At 43.1% G+C, this 21,272-nt stretch overlaps 1 protein-coding gene across 2 annotated transcripts in view; it reads left to right on the top strand.

Annotated features, from left to right (window-relative positions):
- Positions 1-1,778: 1,778 nt before the first annotated feature.
- FBXO16 (F-box protein 16) overlaps positions 1,779-21,272 on the top strand; it is a 62,818-nt gene continuing 43,324 nt past the window's right edge. Inside the window, exons 1-3 of one of the 2 annotated variants that reach the window (XM_023216878.2) lie at positions 1,860-1,911; positions 8,397-8,511; positions 18,248-18,283. In XM_023216878.2, the coding sequence (XP_023072646.1) occupies positions 8,413-8,511; positions 18,248-18,283 (135 nt within the window). In that variant the 5' untranslated portion in view covers positions 1,860-1,911; positions 8,397-8,412. Of the gene's footprint in view, positions 1,912-8,396; positions 8,512-18,247; positions 18,284-21,272 lie in introns of both variants that reach the window. The other variant, XM_023216880.1, reaches the window with a different exon arrangement.

The raw sequence follows: 21,272 nt of genomic DNA, 5'->3' as shown, positions 1-21,272 counted from the left end.
GCCCAGAAGGTGTTGGTCTTGCCCAGAAGGCAAGAAGAAAGAAACCTTTTCAGGGATGAAAATATTAAAATCCAACAGGGCTAAAGGAGATGCTCTCTATGATCCCATCTCTCTTTCATTCCATGTTGTAACCACCAATACGAAGTCTTTAATGAGCGGGAACTTCATAGAGAGACACAGCACTCCCGACATTGTTAAAACTGGTCTCTTTCTGGATGAACCCGTTTTGAAACCATAAAAGCTAACTGGTAATGCATGGTAATTTAGTATTGCATCTAAGTACCTCCCCCAGGCCACCCCCTCACCGCCCCTTTCCCCAAGGCTTTGTTTATTCATTTAGGTACAACCTGGTCATGTGGAAAAAATCCCTAGGCTGGAATTCAAACAACCTAGGTTCTAATTTCAGTTTGGCCACTTACTGATCCATTTTAATCCAAGGAAAGCAACAACTTCTATGAGCTTCACTTTTTCTTTTCAAACTGGAGATACACAAATGCTGCCTATTTAAAAACTGTAAAACAGGTCAGGCACAGTGGCTCACGCCTGTAATCCCAGCACTTTGGGAGGCCGAGACGGGCAGATCACCTGAGGTCAGGAGTTTGAAACCAGCCTGTCCAACATGGTGAAACCCTGTCTCCCCCAAAAATACAAAAAAATTAGCCAGGCATGGTGGCAAATGGTTGTAAACCCAGCTACTCAGGAGGCTGAGGCAGGAGAATCGCTTGAACCTGAAAGGCAGAGGTTGCAGTGACCTGAGATCGCACCAATGCACTCCAGCCTGGGCAATAAGAGCAAAACTCCGTCCCCTAAATAATAAAAATAAAAACTATAAAACACAACAGAAACACAGGGTTTGTACATTTAAGTCGGAGGAGAATGCTTTCTTATTGGTTTTGGGAAACAAAGATAGTGAGGAAAGTCTTTTTTGTTGTTGTTTTGTTTTGCTTTTTGTTGTTATTCACTGCTGCTTATAAGACCTGATTTACATTGACCAAAGGACCTCTGTTCCGGAATTTTGAACTTTTTGGTATCCTCCAGCACTTGTTCATAACTCTGTAACAGCTGTTAACTATGTGAGCCTTCCATTAGGTATTTGTATATTGCACTTTCCAGTCTTCCTTTTTAGATTTCTTTTTTATCCTTGTATTCTCATTTTGCTTCTTATTACAAGACAGGTGCTCAATAAATTTAATGAATTGGACGGGATTCTAAGAGTTCCCAAATTTAGTTATTCTTATTAGGGCATGCCATCTGCTGGTTCCCTGGTGTATCTGTCAGTCAGCCTGAATTCTATAATCCAATAAATTGAAATTTGCATTTAAGCATTTGTGTGTCTGTGTGTTGGGCAATTCCTCCTGGCCCCATCCTTCCACTTCCTGTTGCAGGTGTTATTATTTCATTGAACCAGTCTCGAATTCTTCTTCCTCCAACCCTCTGTTTACCTGTTGGCCACTCTTAAAACCTGGCACAGTGGAGCCTGCATTTCGCAGCTCCGGAGTGACCAGGACAATGTGACTGGGCATGCTCTGTAGGTAGGTAGGGCTGATTTGGGACACACTACGTCTTGAATGAAGGTTTTCAACGCTGCTTGTTTCAGGATTCGACGCATCTTCATTCTAGGGTTATATTGAGACATTGCAGTCCCTCCCACGCTCTCGGCCGCCACACTTGTTAATTTTATCCCTGTGCCCAATTTTGTAGCCAGCCCTCCTGGATCTCGCGGCCAATCAAGAGCCCACACATTGTTGCCTAAGAGACCCCGGATGCCAGCGACGGGATTTATAGAAGGTGATTGGGCTTGCTGGAAGCTGGGAGGGGTGAGGGGCTGGAGGGAGTCAGAGAAAAGCTGACCTAATGCAACTGTGGCAACGTCAGCGCTTGAGGCTTGAAGAGGGAGACAAGCTAAAAGAGGTGAGAGCTGTGGGCAGTGCATGAAAAAGATGGAGACTCTCTTTGGAAAGCTCCTGGGTCTCTCATGAGCCTTGTCAGTGCTCCTGGGGATTTCATTGTACCCTCTCATTTGGGCTACAGTGCAACTGCCAGATATTCATACTTGTGAAATTAACAACCCACAGATAATTATATACCTACCAAGCACTAGCTCTTTGCGTTGTATTATAGTTCTTGCTTTTTAAAAACTAGTTAAGCGGACGATGAATTCGTATTTAAATCTACCCATACCCTATTTCTTGATAATTTCCTGATAATAATTTGAGATTCCCTTGTCTGATGATATTACAGTGTATGGGTAAATTCTGTTAGCAGACAGACCCAGTCCTATTCGGCTCAGTGAACTCTGCATATAACCCCAGAGCCCAGTATCATGTTCTGAGTTTCACTCTACATTTCTACAATTCTACAAGGGTTTTGTTTTGGTTTTTGGTTTTTTGGTTGGTTGGTTTTGTTTTTGTTTTTATTTTTTGAGATGGGGTCTTGCTGTGTTGCCCAGGCTGAACTGCAGTGGTGCAATCATAGCTCACTGTAGCCTTGAACTCCTGCGCTCAAGCGATCCTTCCACCTCAGCATCTTGAGTAGCTGGGACTACAGGCACCCACTGCCACACCCACACCTGGCAATTTTTTTTTTTTTTTTTGTAGAGAGAGGATTTGCTGTATTGCCCAGGCTAGTCTGGAATTCCTGGGCTCAAGAGATCCTCCTGCCTCAGCCTCCCAAAATGTGGGGATTATAGGCATGAGCCACCACATCTGGCCTACATTTCTACAGGTTGTGGTGGTGGTGGTGGTGTTTTGTTTTTGAAAATGAGGTCACACTCTGTCCCCCAGGCTGGAGTGCAGTGGCATGATCTTGGCTCACTGCAACCTCTGCCTCCCAGAGCAATCCTTCCACCTCAGCCTCCCGAGTAGCTGGTACTATAGGCACACACTACCACACTCTGCTAATTTTTTGTTTTTGTTTTGTTTTTGGTAGAGATGGGATTTCACTGTGTTGCCCAGGCTGATCTCGAACTCCTGAGCTCAAGTGATTCACCCACCTCAGCCTCCCAAACATTTCTACAAGTTTTAATCCTTAAACTGCTCCCCACTTCCACTGCTGTAGTCACTTTTTCTATTGATTTAACAAATATTGAATACCTATGATGTACTACTGTGATGATTCAGGTGAGCAGTGAGCACCAGAAAACCATATAAACCAATAATCATCAGAGTTGTGTGGCACGTTCTCAGGGTGGCCATGAGTTCAGTGTGTCTGGGCAGAGAGTGCATGAAAGTGGGGCCAGGTGAGGCTGAAAGGGTAGATGGAGGTAAAATCATGGCAGACCTAGACTTCCGTGCAAGGAAGTCTGGATCCTGTAGCCATCAGTGAACCTCTGAAGGTTTAGAGCTGAAAAGTGACATGATCAACTGGTCTTTTAAAAAATACCTAACAGGAGACTGTGAGCTCTATTAAAGCAGACTCTTTGCTTTGTACCCCTAACATCTGCCTTGTAGGTACTTAGTAAGGTGGTTAAATAATGATGACAGTGTGAAGAATGGCTTAAGGCAGGAGATGGTGGCTCATGTCTGTAATCTCAGCACTTTGGGAGGCTGAGGTGGTGGATTGCTTGAGCCCAGAAGTTTGAGACCAGCTTGGGCAACAAAGCAAGACCCTGTCTCTACAAAAAATACAAAAATCTTAGCCAGGAGTGGTGGTGCACACCTGTATTCTCTGCTACTTGGGAGGCTGATATGGAGGATTGCTTGCTTGAGCCCAGAAGGTCAAGGCTATGGTGAGCTGTGATCACACCACTGCCCTCCAGCCTGAGTGACAGGGCAAGATCTTGTCAAAAAAAAAAAAAAAAAATGGCTTAGAAGATCAAATTGGAAGTATGTGGCCAGAGGACCCATCCTTGCTATTGAAAATGAGACTAGAACCATATGTCAAGAACTAGGGTCATAGGCCCTCTTTCTGTATTTTAATTCTAAGAAAAATTAAAGATGAATATTTGGCTGGACGCAGTGGCTCATGCCTGCAATCCCAACACTTTGGGAGGCCAAGATGGGAAGATCACAAGTTCAGGAGTTTGAGACCAGCCTGGCCAACATATTGAAACCCCGTCTCTACTAAAAATACAAAAATTAGCTGGTTATGATGGCGTGCGCCTATAATCCCAGCTACTCGGCAGGCTGAGGCAGGAGGATTGCTTGAACCTGGGATGCAGAGGTCATGGTGAGCCGAGATTGTGCCACTGCACTCCGGCCTGGGCAACAGAGTGCAACTTTGCCCCCCGACCCCCCGCCAAAAAAGAGAAAAAGAAAGAAAAAAATGAATATTCAAAGGTAGTCCTTACAGGGAAGGAGATCACAAAAAAGCAACAGTAAGACATCTGTGGAAGGAGGAGATGACAACTCGCTTTGTTTTGTTAAGTGGGGACAATTATGTTTTATATGTGTTACATAAAAATCTCTGTAGCTGGGCGCAGCGGCTCATGCCTGTGATCTCAGCACTTTGGGAAGCCATGGTGGGCAGATCACTTAAGGTCAGGAGTTCAAGACAAGCCTGACCAACATGGGAAAAACCCCATCTCTACTAAAAATACAAAAATTACCCAGGCGTGGTGGTGCATGCCTGTAATCCCAGCTACTCGGGAGCCTGAGGCAGGAGAATCACCTGAACCTCGGAGGCGGAGGTTGCAGCAAGCAGAGATCGTGCCACTGCACTCCAGCCTGGGCAACAGAGTGAGACTTCATCTCAAAAGAAAAAAAAAAATCTGTCATAATAATAGCAAGTGGTCTGTTCTGTGAACACATATGTGCATGCAAATACACATACTGCCTGTCTTCTGGAATGGAAGGAGGAAAATACTGTAAAAGGATAATAGCAAGAGACAAAGCAGGACATCCACATTGGCCTATATGGCCAAGAGGGCTACTTCCCGGGGCCAGGCCCATCTGCTGAAAACCCATCTATCTTTAAGCTGGTTGAAAGAAAGTCTAATCTAAGTGACATGTAGCTCTGAGGAACCAGGAAAAAGAAAACAACCAGTGCAGGCCCTTGGGGGAGTTACCAAGGAAAGCTACTTGTCTTCATTCAGAAGAACGTGCCTAGGATCAGTCACATCGTTTCCTACACAAACTGGAAAGGAGAGAGTTGTTCAGCATGGAGCAGGGGTAAGCAAAATTTTGTGCGTATGTGCATTTTTCTAGGGGGAGAATTCATAGCTTTCATCATATTCTCCAAGAGCCGTATAGCTCTTAAGAAAGGATTCAAAACAACTCATTTAATTTTTATGTTTTTATTATTTTTTAAAATAATAAAACATTGCTCTTTTTAAAATAATAAAATTGCTCTTTTTAAAATAATAAAAATTGGTCTTGCTCTGTTGCCCAGGCTGGAGTACAGTGGCGCAATCACAGCTTACAAGCAGCCTGAACCTCCTGGGCCCAAGCGATTCTCCCACCTCAGCCCTCTGCCCCTACCCCAAGTAGCTGGGACCACAGGCGTGCACCACTATGCCCAGCTAATTTTCTGGTTTTTTACTTTGTGTAGAGACAAGATTTCACCATGTTGCCCAGTCGGGTCTCAAATTCCTGGGCTCAAGCAGTCTTTCTGCCTCAGCCTCCCAAGTGCTGGGATTACAGGCAACAAAAAAGCTAGTTCAAAAAGAAGAAATGTAGCCCAGACACGGCAGTGGCTCACGCCTGTAATCCCAGCACTTTGGGAGGCTGAGGCGGGTGGATCACCTGAGATCAGGAGTTTGAGACCAGCCTGACCAACATGGTGAAACCCTGTCTCTATTAAAACTATAAAATTAGCTGGGCCTGGTGGCTCATGCCTGTAATCTCAGCTACTAGGGAGGCTAAAGCAGGAGAATCACTTGAACCCAGGAGACGGAGGTTGCAGTGAGCCAAGATAGCACCGTTGCACTCCAGCCTGGGCAACAACAACAAAACTCTTGCAAAAAAAAAAAAAAAGAAGAAGAAGAAGAAGAAGAAACGTAGAAAACAAATAACAACAACAAAAACAAATATATCACTTTTTAGCTGGGCAGAGCTAGGCTCAGAGGCTACACTTTGTATCTATAACTTTTTTTTGGGGGGGGGGGGACAGAGTCTTGTTCTGTCACCCAGGCTAGAGTGCAGTGGTGCGACCTCAGCTCACTGCAACCTCTACCTCCTAGGTTTAAGCAATTCTCCTGCCTCAGCCTCCTGAGTAGCTGGTATTACAGGTGTGCCACCATGCCCAGATAATTTTTGTATTTTTAGTAGAGACGGCGTTTTACCATGTTGGTCAGGCTGGCCTTGAACTCCTGACTTCAGGTGATCCACCTGCCTCAGCCTCCCAAAGTGCTGCGATTACAGGTGTGAGCCACCATGCCGGCTTGCTCATATGTACTTTTATCATTAGCTGCCAGTTAATATTACTGTAATGAAATCATTTCTTTTGGCTTAGTAACTCACCTAAATGTGTCTCAGATAGTTAGCTGTTGAGGCTGAGAAGAACCTGAGTGCTGATCTGAGCGCCCCTCATTCCAGTGGCATATTGGCAGCAGACAACTGCAGGAAGGCATTGTCTTGACACCCAAGGGGGTTTAAAACGTGGGCTTTATCTTCCTGAGAGAGAGTATTACATGTCAAATGAGAACCTCAAAGATCTCAGATAGTGTTTGGGAAAATCCCATACCAGCCAAAAAATAATGATTTAAAAAAATTATCCAAGGCCGGGCACAGTGGCTTGTGCCTATAATCCCAGCACTTTGGAAGGCTGAGGTGGGCAGATCACCTGAGGTCAGCAATTCGAGACCAGCCTGGCCAACATGGTGAAACCCCATTCTGTACTAAAAATACAAAACTTAGCCAGGCATGGTGGCAGGCGCCTGTAGTCCTAGCTACTCGGGAGGCTGAGGCAGGAGAAGCGCTTGAACCTGGGAGGTGGAGGTTGCAGTGAGCCATGTCTGCACCACTCTACTGCAGCCTGGGAAACAGGGCAAGACTCTTTCTCAAAAAATAAAAAATATCCAGTATCTGTTGCTGTGGGGTCATTTGTGGAGCCCATTGATCAGGCAAGCAGGCCCTGGTCCCATTAGCCATCTCTGCTACCTGTCCTTGTGAAACCCACCATCAGAGAGTGGAAAATGCAGAAGCCTGCAACCCTCAGTGTATATATCAGAACTGCTCTCAATCAGCTACTAGGGGAGCTGAGGCAGGAGAATCGCTTGAACCTGGGAAGCGGAGGTTGTGGTGAGCCGAGATTGTGTCACTGCACTCGAGCCTGGGTGACAGAGCAAGACTCCATCTCAAAATAAATAAATCAGTTAATAAAATAAGAATAAGAATAAGCCATTGTCAGCCCAGTTGGCCTAGTTTGGTCTCATGACCATCTCTTGGCTAGGGAAGGACAGGCTACCTTAATTAATTAAACCATCAGTCTCTAAACAATGAGGGAAAAGTAATTCCTCCTGAAAATTAAAGTGCTTTAATCAAAAGGAGGCAGACATATACTGGATAACTAAAAATAGCAAATTTCCCCCAATAAACTCAAATCTGTTCATTTCCAAAGCCTTGGCTTTGTCTCTCCCGCCATGCTACCTCTTTAATACACTCTCAGGCAGGAGTTCTTGTTACTTGGATATCTGGAAGTTAAGAGGGGAGGAGGAGAGTTAATATCACAAGGGACAAGAATGAAGTGTTTCATATTACATGATGATTTTAAATTTAAAATACTTCTCTTCCTGGCCAATATAGTATGTCCTTAGCTAGCGGTGATTCTGGATTTCCCCCCAGAGTCTAGTGAAAATAAAGTGGCATTAAACTGACCTGGGTCTGACTACCAGTTCCACCACTTGCTCTCTGTGTGACCTTGGACAGGGTGACATCAATAAGCCAAATTTTCCTCATGTGTAAAATGAGTTAAAACCCACCACCTTACCAGATAATTGTGCACTTCCATTGAGGAGACATATGAAGTGCTTGACGTATAAGATGCCCCCAATAAATGCTCTTCCCACCCCATTCCCTCTGCCAACATACTACAAAATTATATGGTATTAGTATTGGTTTATTTATTTATTTATTTATTTTGAGGTGGAGTCTCGCTCTGCTGCCCAGGCTGGAGTACGGTGGTGCCATCTTGGCTCACTGCAACCTCCACCTCCCAAGTTCAAGTGACTTTCCTGCCTCAGCCTCCCTAGTAGCTGTGATTACAGGCATGTACCACCACGCCCAGCTTTTTGTTTTGTTTTGTTTTGTTTTTACATTTATTTTTAGTAGAGACAGGGTTTCACCATGTTGGCCAGGCTGGTCTCAAATCCCTGACCCCAAGTGATCTGCCCACTTCGGCCTTCCAAAGTGCTGGGATTACAGGCGTGAGCCATCGTGCCCGGCCGGTATTAGTAATTTTTGTTTTCTGAGGGTTATATGATTCACTTCTTCTGATAGGTGCTGTTTTTCTTATGGAAGGATATCCAGTTGTTTCATGATGGCATTTGCACCTCCAAAAAACATAGATGGTCCCAAAATGCAGACAAAGATGAGCACCTGGACACCCCTAAACCATCAGCTATTGAATGACCGGGTAAGTGACCAGAACTATTTTATCAATTGAATCCATGACTTAAAGGAAAAAAGGTATTAAAATTGTACTTACCAAAATATGAACAGGAATTATTTAGGATTGTGTAATGGATGAACAAAAACCAAAATGAAGATATTCAAAAACTTTTACTGAACCCTTGCTATATGGGCAAAGCTGGCAATAGACACAGAGTCCTTGCCCAAGAAGAAAATGTCTTGGATTTGTTCTTTCGCCCACTGTCACCTTCCTCTCCCACCCCACTTGCCTTTTTTCTTCCATCGCTTGTTCTCCCTAGAACCACCAGAACTGAGAAAGGAGAGAGTGGTCCATGGCATTCCCCAAAACCCGGTTTTCTTGGTATAGTTGAGGTTGCTGGGTAATGCTGCACATTTAATAGGATATATAAAAAGAATGCATTTCAGCTGATTATTCACATTACTCAGATTCTCTTAAGATGTTTATTTTCATGGCCAGGTGCAGTGGCTCATGCTTATAATCCCAGCACTTTGGGAGGCCGAGGAGGGTGGATCATCTGAGGTTAGGGATTCGAGACCAGCCTGGCTAACATGGTGAAACCCTGTTTCTATTAAAAATACAAAAAAAAAAAAAAAAAATAGCTGGGCGTGGTGGTGGGCGCCTGTAATCCCAGCTACTTGAGGGGCTGAGGCAGGAGAATAACTTGAACCTGGGAGGTGGAGGTTGCAGTGAGCCGAGATCACACCATTGCACTCCCACTTGGGCAATAAGAGGAAACTCCATCTCAACAACAACAGCAACAACAACAAAGACATTTATTTTCCACCTGCACTCTGGGAAGGTGCCAGCGGAACACACTAAAGGATCACGGTGGACGGCTGTGGTGTGAGAGTGACCAACCTCTAGGATTTTCTATTCCTGCTTCAGTTAGGGACAAAATTTACCAACAGGTCTGTAAGCTCCAGTGACCAATCGCTGTATACAAGGACCACACCTATTTGGCAGGAAAACACAATCACCATGTATAAAACTGACCTCATCCTCTCGCTCCTACATACCAGTTACTCCCCCGGTGAGAGGCACTACTTTATACCAAGTCACTCAAGCCAGAAATTCTGCTTCTCCCTGTCCAGTCTGGGATTTGATTTTCCCCCAGATTACAAGCTAAAAAGTTAGCCTGTGACTTATGGAATAGAAGACTCTGCTGTTTCACAATAAAAGATGAGATTCTTGGGTCAAAAGCAACTTTACTTACAAGCAGCAAGTGGCATGAACATTATGTTTGCATGGGTTCTGCTAGTCCTCCCCGTCCCACAGGTGTGACGCATAGGGCCCAGATAAATGCTACACATACAGTGGTTTGAACCACAGCTGAGGAACAACGAGCCCAGGGCATCCACTGCTTTTCAAAGTAAGCAGTAAGTAACCTGCTCTTGCTCCCAAAGGGAGACATTACCTCATCCCTCAAGGTTGCCCTACTGCAGACACAACCTGCAAGAATGGCCCAAGTCACGAATGCTCAGGGCCTTGCTTTTTTTTTTTTTTTTTTGAGACAGAGTCTCACTGTGTCACCAGACTGGAGTGCAGTGGTGTGATCTCAGGTCACTACAACCTCCACCTCCCGGTTTCAAGTAATTCTCCTGCCTCAGCCTCCCTAGTAGCTGGGACTACAGGCGCACGCCACCACACCCAGCTAATTTTTGTATTTTTAGTAGAGATGGGGTTTCACCATGTTGGCCAGGATGGTCTCGACTTCTTGACCTCCTGATCTACCTGCCTCAGCCTCCGAAAGTGCTGGGATTACAGGGTGAGCCACCGTGCTCGGCCACGAATACTCAGGCCTGTACATCCTTGGCATGCCAAGATGTTTCAGTGTGAGAGGCACACAGGGAAGTGTCTACCAACGCTCCCTTGCCACCATATGTAATTTGCTTTCCAGTACTCTGAGTCCTCCTCCTGATCTCTCATTCAGGCCTCTCTTCTCCACCCGCCTATCTACTTCCGGCTCCATTCTCAGCTCACAGTCTGCACCCTTTGCCTAGTATACTGCAGTCACCCCCTAACTGGTTTCACTGCCTCTGTCCCTGCTGATCCATCCTCTATTCTGGTCCCAGAGAGATCTTTCTAAGATTCCGATTCTATTATGTGAAACCAGTAATAGGCTCCACTCCCAAGAGTAAATTCCAACACCCCCAGGCATAGCATTGAGGATCTTTCATGGTCTGACCTCAGCCAACTTCCCGGCTCCATCCCTGCCACTGCTCCTTCACATCCGATGCCCAGGCCCAGTTCAGGGCCCCCAGGTGAACCCTGCTGTCCCACACCTCCATGCCTTTGCATATGCTCTCGCCCTCGCCGTTGCCTCCTATCTGAGTCAATTCAAATGTCCTTTCCTCTGTGAAGCATCCCCCTGCGTCCTGCTTCCTTTTCTTTGCTGTCATCATTATTTACTGGCTTTCCCAGTCAACTCCCAGGCATGAAGAGTTGAGATTCTGTCTTTTCTCTGTGTACCCCTAGGAACCTGGTTTGGTTCCTGAAGCATAAGAAATAGAGCCAAGGCTGGGCCTGGTGGCTCACGCTTGTAATCCCAGCACTTTGGGAGGCCAAGGCGAGTGGATCACCTGAGGTCAGGAGTTCAAGACCAGCCTGGCCAACATGGTGAAACCTCGTCTCTACTAAAAAATATAAAAATTAGTTGGGCGTGGTGATGTACCCCTGTAGTCCCAGCTTCTCAGGAGGCTGAGGCAGAAGAATCACTTGAACCGAGGAGGTAGAGGTTGCAGTGAGTCAGGATTGTGCCACTACACTCCAGTGCCTGGGCAACAGAGTGAGACTCTGTCTCAGAAAAAAAAGAAAGAGAGAAAGAGAGAAAGAAAGAAAGGAGGAAGGGAGGGAGGGAGGGAAGGAAGGAAAGGAAGGAAAGGAAAGGAAATTGAATCAGAGTTCAGGTGTACTCCCTGGTACCTCTTTCATTGACTCTTGTCTTCCTGCCTCTTCATCTTTGTGTCCTTAGCCTGGATTTGCCCCTCTGCCCCTCTAAACTCAACAGATGGGCTCATCCCTTGGCAAAGCTGTCATCCAACCTGAACCCTCCTGCTCAGTACTTTGTATTTTTAGTCAAATCAGTTTCTACTGATGAGCAATTTTAGGAAAGGAACAGAAGGGCCAAGGTAGAGATTGGAATAGTGAGAAATAAAATGGAGAGAGACTGAAAAAGAAAAATGATAAAGGAAATGAGGAAAGAGGAAAGAGAATGAAAAAAAAAAAAAATAGAGGGACCTGTAGAAACAAAAGGAAAGGCAGAAAAAAGAGGGAGAGAAAGATTCAGCCTTCATCTAGCCATGAACACCAAACAAATCCATTGAAAAAATTTTGAGAGGCAGGCACAGTGGCTCGCAGCTGTAATCCCAGCACTTTGGGAGGGTGAAGCCAGTGGATCGCTTGAGGCCAAGAGTTTAAGATCAGCCTGTGCAACATAGTGAGACTTCATCTTTATTTAAAAAAAAAAAAAAGTAAAATAAAATATTAGCCTGGCATGGTGGTGCGTGCCTATGGTCCCAGCTACTTGGGAGGCTGAGGCAGGAGGATCGCTTGAACCCAGGAGTTGGAGGTTGGGGTGAGCCACGATTGCACCACTGCACTCCAGCCTGAGTGACAGAGAGACCCTGTCTCTGAAAAAAGAAAGAAAGAAAATCGTTTTTATCCAGCTCAACAGTAATTTACTCAGCACCTGCTTGCAATGGTTGAAACTCTCCCACAGTTTGTATAATAGCTTATCTGGTTCCCCTACCAAAACTTCAGGGTCTCATTTTGAAATCTGTCTTCCCATAGAATTGTGAAGGTTTTACACACATGTGAAAAAGTGACTTGAATTCAAATAGGCGTTCATTGGATTCCTTGATTTTCAGAAATTTTCTTCGAAAAATTATGAATCTTGATCAATTTAGCAGCTGTGGAGAAGAAAAGTGTCTTAGGAGGCAAAAAATTTCCTGAATGCCTCTTGCAGTTCGATTTTTAGAGAAGCTGATTCTGAGATTAGCATGTAGAGTGTTGACTGGAGAGGACTTTCTGGATTAGCACCTGGGAAAGGAAGGAAATAAAAGGAAAAGAAGAGAAAAGGGGCAGATGTGGGATAAAGGAAGAAGTTGGGCTGGAATGCAGTCTCAGTGAGGTCCCCACTGACCCCATAGGACTCCCTGAGGCTGCCATGATGCTTCAGATTGGTTGTAAAGAAATACCTGAGGCTGGGTAATTTATAAAGAAAAGAGGTTTAACTGGCTCACAGTTCTGCAGGCTGTATAGGAAGCACAATGGCATCTGCTTCTGGGACGGCCTCAAGGAGCTTTCCATCGTGGCAGAGGGCAAAGCAGGAGGAGCAGGAGCAGGAGGAAGAGTGAGACAGGGGAGGTCCCACACAGTTTTAAACAACCAGATCTCATGAGAACTTACTCCCGCTGATGACAGTGCTAGGGAGATGGTGTTAAACCATGAGAAACCGCCCCCATAATCCAATCACCTCCCACCAGGCCCCGCTTCCAACATAGGGAATTACAATTTTTTTTTTTTTTTTTTTGAGACAGAATTCACTCTGTTACCCAGGCTGGAGTGCAATGGCGCGATCTAGGCTCACTGCAACCTGTGCCTCCCAGTTCAAGCGATTCTCCTGCCTCAGCCTCCTGAGTAGCAGGGATTGCAGGCGCCCACCACCACACCTGGCTAATTTTCATATTTTTAGTAGAAATGGAGTTTCACCATGGTGGCCAGGCTGATCTCAAACTCCTGACCTCAGTGATCCACTGGCCTTGGCCTTCCAAAGTGCTAGGATTACAGGCGTGAGTCAAGGCGCCCAGCCGGGGATTACAATTTGATACGAGATTTGGTGGGGACAGAGATCCAAACCACATCATTTGTCTTATGTTGTGGCAAGGGGGAAGCAGGAAAGAGGGTCTGGTCTTTATACTTCCACACTGACCGACCATTCAGTGGGCTCCAGCTGCCTACCCACCCCCGCCAGGTCTGACCTTGGGCAAGGCAGCTCTCTAAAGCTTGTGACTGTCACCCAGCAGCCTTCCAACAGGTGGGGAAATAAATCCTTCAGTTCTGGAGGGGAGCGAGTGCATCACAGCACTCATTGGTTCTTTAATAGATTTTTATCCAATTTAACGATCACTTCTCAAGATAATGTGTATTTTATTGTCCTGAACTCCCATTTTATTCCCAAAAAAATCATTTTTTGGTTTAGTTAGGTTATTGTGTGGTGTAAAATTATTTTTAAAAATCTTTTTGTGTATATATACACATAAGTATGTGTACGAATGCACAGAGTCACACACATAGAATTTGTATGTGATTATGCCAAGCTGATGTTTGTTTGTTTGTTTGTTTTTGAGGATCTCACTCTGTCACCCAGGCTGGAGTACAGTGGCACAATCACGGCTCACTGCAGCCTCCACCTCCTGGGCTCAAGTGATTTTTCCTGTCTCATCCTCCCAAGTAGCTAGGACCACCAGGCTCACACCACCATGCCCGGCTAATTTTCTTTTTTTTTTATTTTTAGTAGAGACAAGGTCTCACTATGTTGCTCATGCTGGTCTCAAACTCCTGAGCTCAAGTGAGCCTCTGTTTCAGCCTCCCAAAGCTCTGGGATTACAGGCATCAACCACCATGCCCAGCCATATCAAACTGTTAATACTGGTTTTTCCCGAAGAGTTATATGGGTGTTGGTGGACAGAAGAGGGTCTGTTAGAAGAGAGAGCTTTCATTTTCTTACTTCATACAATGTAGCAGTTTCCAATTTTAAAACAAATTAGAATATAAATATGTATCATATATTATACACACACATATCCGTACATATAAGCAAACAAAGGACGATAACTTCTGGGAATTGAAAACTCTGATTTCAAATCAGCTGTACCAATTTTACCTTCTCTGGGCTTTATCCTCCTTTGTAAAATGAGTGGATTGGATCAGATGACCTTGAAGGTCTCTTCTGGATCTAACATTCTCACTGTGTGAAAGGAATTAAAAATAGATGCCCAAGGAGACAGCCGGCCAAAAGGCATGCAGGCAATCATTTCAAGGGGCTTCCACACTTCTAAATGAGGGTGTTTGTCACCAATGATCAGTGAAATTTTAAGGTCCTGTTTTTTGGTTTTGTTTTAATTTTGTCTTTCTTCTATTCTGTAGTAAAATGTGAAATATGTAACTATCTTAGACTAAAATAAGAGTCATAGGATTTTAACTTCACAGCAGGCTTTAAGCAAAGAGATTGAATTCTCTAAATTCAAATTTAGATGCCTAAAACAAACCCAGCATCACCAGGATAGGCATATTTAACGGATTAGTAAGTTATTCAAGCATTGTAAATTTTGAGTGAAGGAATGTTTTTAAAATGTGTATTTCTTTGCCAACTAGTGTTTTAATTGAAAGTGATCTTTTTTTTTTCATTTTTCTTATATAAGCATACTTTTCACTTTTATTTTTATTTTTATTTTTTTTTGGAAAGTATGCAACCACATAATAAAATTTTAATCAACTGTAGCATAAAAACAGCAAAACATTAAATTCTAAATAAAGTATTCACTTATTCCAGCATAAAAATGTCTTCAACCCCCAAAAATTCTAGGGATCAGTAATTCTGCACACACACACATAGAAAGGTAACTATGAAAGGTGATGGATAGGACAGTTTCCTTGACATTTCATTATGTATGTGTATATCAAAGCATCAAGTCGTATACCTTAAATATACACAGTTTTTAAAAAGAAAAGAAAGTGATCCACATTTCTTTTAGAGTATGGTTCACACATGTTGTACAGTACATGTTTAAAAAAAGTGTTCTGAGAAAAAGCACCCAGTTACCATCAATCGATCATTATTTAGGGGCCCCTAAATATCTCACTCCTACATTGTAATGATGTCACACGGTGAAATATGTAACTACAGTGTCAACAGACTAAAATAACACCCGTGGGATTTTGACTTAACAGCAGGCTCTGAGTAAACTGTGATATAAACAGACTGCAGCATCTTACAAGAAAAGAAGATCCATTTTAATATTTCCATTTGGAAGAAATACCTTGTTTTCCAGCTCTTTAAAATGAAGAACCTGATTGCAAATCTTTGAAATAAAGACTTGCTCCAAACCAGGGTGTATAAGACTATAAGTCCAACTGAGAACCTGACGACAAAATTATCTGCCCAAAATGATACGTCTTGTCAAAGGTAGAGTCAGAACCAGATCTGGCATCTCCTGACTTTCAGTCTAGTGTCTTTCCTCTACCCCTTGTGTCCCATCAGTTTCTGCTTGAGTTTACCTTCCGGTAAAGAGCTGGACTTGCATGGACTCTGCTTAGACTTTGTCTCGTGTTTCAGCCTGTGTAGCACTTCCCAATATCCACCCCATTCCTTTTCTACTACCCTCTTGTTGACTGTCTTTTCCCCTTTAAGTCAGTTTCCTTTTGTTTCCAATGGGCCACACCATCATTGGACACCATGCTTCAACTTCCTCTTGAAGCTCTGTTGTGGTCTCAGGACCTAACCTCTACTTCTTCATGTAGTCAGACCAAAGCATGGACAGAAGTTCATCAAGAATGTAAGGCTGGAAGTCAGACCAAGGATCTGGTGAGGAATCAAGTGCAGTGTTGAGCTGAACACATAGTTTGGACCCAGAGATTTTTAAAATACCTGTTAAATATAACCTCTTTGGTCTTCTGCTTATCCTTTCTAAAATATAGGAATCAAATAAAAAGATCTTTAGGATTCCTTTTAGCTCTAAAATTCGATGACTTCTGAAACTTTCTTCTTGTTGTTAGTCAATCAGCAAAATGGTTTATTGAGGGCCTTCCATGGACTCTGTACTTGAGGGTTCTATGGAGCATGTAAGAGAAAGTGGTTGCAATCTACTTGGGAAGATAAAATTAACAGACACCACTAGAGAGCAAAACAAACACTATAAAGTCTAAGTGAAGCATGAACTATAAATGGAGTAGGAGTTGGGAGGAGAGAAATCCCTGGGCTTCAGAAAAGTGACAACACTTGTTGCACGGGTTGGGCGATGCATGATTGATAGAGAAGAATTCAGACAATATTTGAATCCAGATATTTGCAATCTTCTGTGTTTTACAGATTCTCTTCTACTTCTTTTCATCTAGAAATTCTGAGTTTATCTGTTGCCATTATTTGAGGGTCCTGGTAGCCTAGGTGGCAGTTAGCCACGGGGGAGGATCTTTTGCTGCTTCTTTTATGTGCAAAAAGCATCTGTCTGTGACAGAAGAGATTCCCTGGCCAAGAGCAAAACTGACATTTCACTAGTCCCGAGGTGGTGGCTGAACCAGTTATTTCAATTCCTATTTTGTATGTCCTTGGCAACCGGAGCTTGAGAGTTAAAAAAGGAAGGAAAGCATGATCTGTGAGAAGCATAAAACCAGCTCCTCAACCTCTTCCATAAAAAGAGAAGAAATAGGTCTGAGCCACCTCTCCAAGAGGGAACATTCTTACAGCACTAGAGAATGTAGTGAGTGCCAAGAGGAGGGAAAAACATCAATCCCGATTTTGAAAGCTGACAGAGGGTGTATGGGATAAAGCAAGTGAGACATTCAAATATGTTCATTACTCTCTTTCTCTTCCTCTCTTAATAACCCCCTTCTCTGCCACATGTACCCACATTAGTCTTCCTTTCCTCACTCACTGAAATGTACATATGCACTGATGCTCAGAAAAGCACCTCAACACCAATATATAAAGATACTCACATTGTACTGATACATCCATAAGGATATTCATTCTCACAATCACATTCATTCAATTCAATAAACATAGATACCTGTAACATGCTCTGTAAGCACTCTACTGGAGATGTCAAGATGAATAAGACTTAGTTTCTGTCCTAAATAGTATATTGTAATAAACCTGTACCAACAAATATTCAAGTGGAAGCCTAGAGGTGCACACATACACATTTCTAATCCTACAGATGTGTACGTACTTGTACGCCCACTGATATGTGTATACACTGAAATAGAAAAACGAAACTGGTCATTCACCTGTTTCGTAAATTCTCATACTATTAATACTGAAACATTTCAGATGGGGGAATTTCATGTTCCTGTTTTTTTGTTAGTTTTTTCATCTCCTTTCAAATTCTAAAACTGATTTCCCTTTATAATTCCATTTTTTAAATTTCTTTCCCTTTAAACAACTATTACTTCTTTCTTTTTCTTCTTCTTCTTCTTTTTTTTTTTTTTTTTTTGACAGAGTCTGGCTCTGTCACCTAGGTAAGAAGTACAATGACATGATCATAGCTCACTGCAGCCTCAACTCCCCGAGCTCAAGTGATCCTCCCACTTCAGCCTCAGCTGGGACTACAGGGACATACCACCACACCTCGCTAATTTTTTGTATTTTTTGTAGAGATGGAGTCTCACCATGTTGCTCAGGCTGCTCTTAAACTCCCTAGCTCAAATGATCTGCCTGCCTCAGCCTCCCAAAGTGCTGGGATTACAGGTGTGAGCCACTGTACCCAGCTTTATTAATTCTTCTTTCATATGAATTATTCCACATGTAGAAACTGAAATAAAGAAAGAGAGAAACCTTGCCCAGGGTAAAAATACATAACCTCAGGAGTAAAATCTGTCTTTTTATATTCAGTTGATACAATGAATGTTTATTCACAGATCCCTTAATGATATCTTTCTTGTAATGGGTATTTTGAACTATGATATATGAAATTACCATGTTCTTTTTTACTTATTGTAGGTATTTGAAGAAAGAAGAGCCCTGCTTGGCAAATGGGTAAACATTTAAAATATAGTGTATATTTATATTAAAAACGTAATGTTTTTGCATTATGTTATGTTATCTGTTTTCATCTTTCAGGCTGCTTTTAAAAAATCAGACTGGGTGGCTTATAAATAAGCCACATTTTTTACTCAACTTGGATAGAAAGAAAAAAAAACCCAGACATTTATTTTTCATGGTTCCAGAGGCTTAGGAAGCTCAAGATCAAGGTGCTGGCAGATTCAGTGTCTGCTGAGGCCTCTCTTCGTAGACAGTCACCTCCTCACTGTGTCCTCACGTGGCAGAAGAGGGGGAATGAGTTATCTGTGGTCTCCTTTATAAGGACAATAATCCCCTTCTTGAGGCCCACCCTCATGACCTAATCACTTCACAAAGGCCCCACCTCCTAATCCCATCACACTGGGGGGTTGAGATTTCAACATGAATTTGGGGGTGACATAAACATTCAGTCTGTAGCATTATCACAGAGCCCAGAGAATTCAGCTTGGATTTAAGGGAGTGCTTCCTCATTGCCTGAGAAGCATGACAGGTGCTTTCTGTAAGTATCAGTTAGGATTTGGTCAGGGAAACAGAAATCGTATCTTATTTTAACAGACATAATTAAATGAAAAGGATGGGTTAAGCAAATATTGGAGAACAGAAGAAACAAAAAGGGAATGCTGAGGTTCCAGGGAGATAGAACTGTGGGAATTAGCTACCACCAGCTTTCCTGGTACTGGGAGCTCAGAAGGAAGACCTTCAGCACCATAGGGAAGCCAGATTTCTATGGAATAAAGCAGATGACATCACAGCCAGCTGGTTCTGATACAGCTGGCAAAACATGATGGTTCTAGATGTATGGGAAAAAAAAGCTGGACCTTGGAATCAATGGCTACTGTCAGGGTCAAGAGTTAGGTGATCCTGATAGGAACAGCAACCAAGCAGGAGTAAGTTTCTCTTCCCTCAGTTTCCCTCTAGCACCTTCCGCCTCATTGGCAGCATTTATCAGGGAGCCAGCTGTCAAAGGAGAAATATGGTGATAGAGATCCTGCCTTCTTTTCTTTTTTTGAGACGGAGGTTTGCTCTTGTTGCCCATGCTGGAGTGTAATGGTGCCATCTCAGATCACTGCAACCTCCTCTGCCTCCCGGGTTCAAGTGATTTTCCTGCCTCCGCCTTCTGAGTAGCTGGGATTACAGGCACCCACCACCACGCCTGGCTAGTTTGTTGTATTTTTAGTAGATCTAGAGTTTCACCATGTTGTCCAGGCTGGTCTTAAACTCCTGACCTCAGGTGATCCACCACCCTTTGACCTCCCAAAGTGCTGGGATTACAGGTGTGAACCACATGCCCAACCCAAGAGATCCTGCCTTCTGTGTTCACAAAGTAGAGCACAGAAAGGTGGATTTGGGTCAGGTGCAATGGCTCACAGCTGTAATTCCAGTACTTTGGGAGGCTGAGGGAGGAGGAGAGCTTAAAGCCAGGAGTTTGAGACTAGCCTGGGCAACATAACAAGACCCCATATCTACAAAAATAATAATTTAAAAAATCAGGCAGGCATAGTGGTGCATTCCTATAGTCCCAGCTACTTGGGATGGGTGAGGCAGGAGGATTGCTTGAGCCCAGGAGTTCAAGGCTGTAGTGAGCTGTTGCACTGGTGCACTCCAGCCTGGGCAACAGAGCAAGACCATGTCTCAAAACAAACAAACCCCAAAATAGAAAGATGAATTTGGATCTGAGGGACAATAACTTAGTAACCAGCACGGTTTACCCATTTGGCTACTCAGCATTCATATATACCCTTCTATAGATCCTGACACTTTCATACAAGAACTGTAACAATGTTATGTTTTTACCTAACAAGATACAACTGTCCTTCATCAAAAACTAGGACTTTCTCATCTGTTCCTCAAAAGGAGGGACACAAAGTCTCAATGGCCATCCCTGGATGATGATCAAAATATCCATCTCTGGGCATTTTTTTTTTTTTTTTTTAGATTCTCTATTTTCTTTCTTCAAGAGAATAATCTACAGAGGCAGGGCTGGCTTCTATCCTGTTTTTCGTTGTACATACCTCAATGCTTACCAGGCATTAACAGATATTTTCTAAATCAATAAATAATAGTCTCTTGTTTTTCTCCTTTCCCCAAACAAACTTATTCCTTAAAATCACTAAATCATATGGTAGCCTATGTACCCCTGCAAAAACCCAATGAATGGGGCTTAAGGGAGATATTTCTACTTTTTATTTACATTTCTGTCTCCATTTTAATTTAGATTTTCTTTGTTTGTGTGTTTCATGGACTTCAAGACAGTAACATAAGAAATGCATTTTCGAAAGAAAGAGAGAGAAAGGAAGGAGGGCCGGGGGGAGGAAGGGCGGGAGGGAAGAAGGAGAAATAAAGATACCAGTGTTTTTACTTAGCATTGCTTGGAATTTTCACTGTACGCATCCAGCACTGTCTTAGTTTTAAAGTCTAATCTAGTATTAGAAGTGAAGTCATTTTTTAAAAAAGAATCTAGACAGTGAGAGATAAAATGTAATATGAATTGTATTCAATGATAGACAGTCTGGAAGTGTTTTCATATTTGGCCATAGAATTTGGCAATTTTTGTTCATTTATTTGCACATGGTTCTGTCTAATGTTCTGTACAACAGCAAATAAAACAATCAAGAGAAACTGAAAAGCTCTTCTACTTTGCTGTTTCATGCTACTACTTCTTCCTCTCAAATCTCTGCCCTTCAATCCCTGTTAGAAAAGGCTATTGCCTCCCAAATTGAGAGAGAACACAGCAGGAGAAGTGAAAAGGGAAAGAATCTCAGATTTTCTCTCAGCTTCTGCTCTGTAGCTAGTAGAAATAATAGTAATATTATTACTATTTTTATATTATTAATATTATTACTATAGTAATACCCATTTTAATAAAGTCGATGACATCACTTTTAACTTGCTGGAAACAACCATAATCAGAGTTAGAATTCAACCATAATCAGAGTTAGAATTC

This window comes from Piliocolobus tephrosceles, chromosome 7 (assembly GCF_002776525.5).
Source record: "Piliocolobus tephrosceles isolate RC106 chromosome 7, ASM277652v3, whole genome shotgun sequence".
NCBI classification, from domain to species: domain Eukaryota; kingdom Metazoa; phylum Chordata; class Mammalia; order Primates; family Cercopithecidae; genus Piliocolobus; species Piliocolobus tephrosceles.
This window is presented reverse-complemented; position numbering and strand designations above follow the sequence as displayed.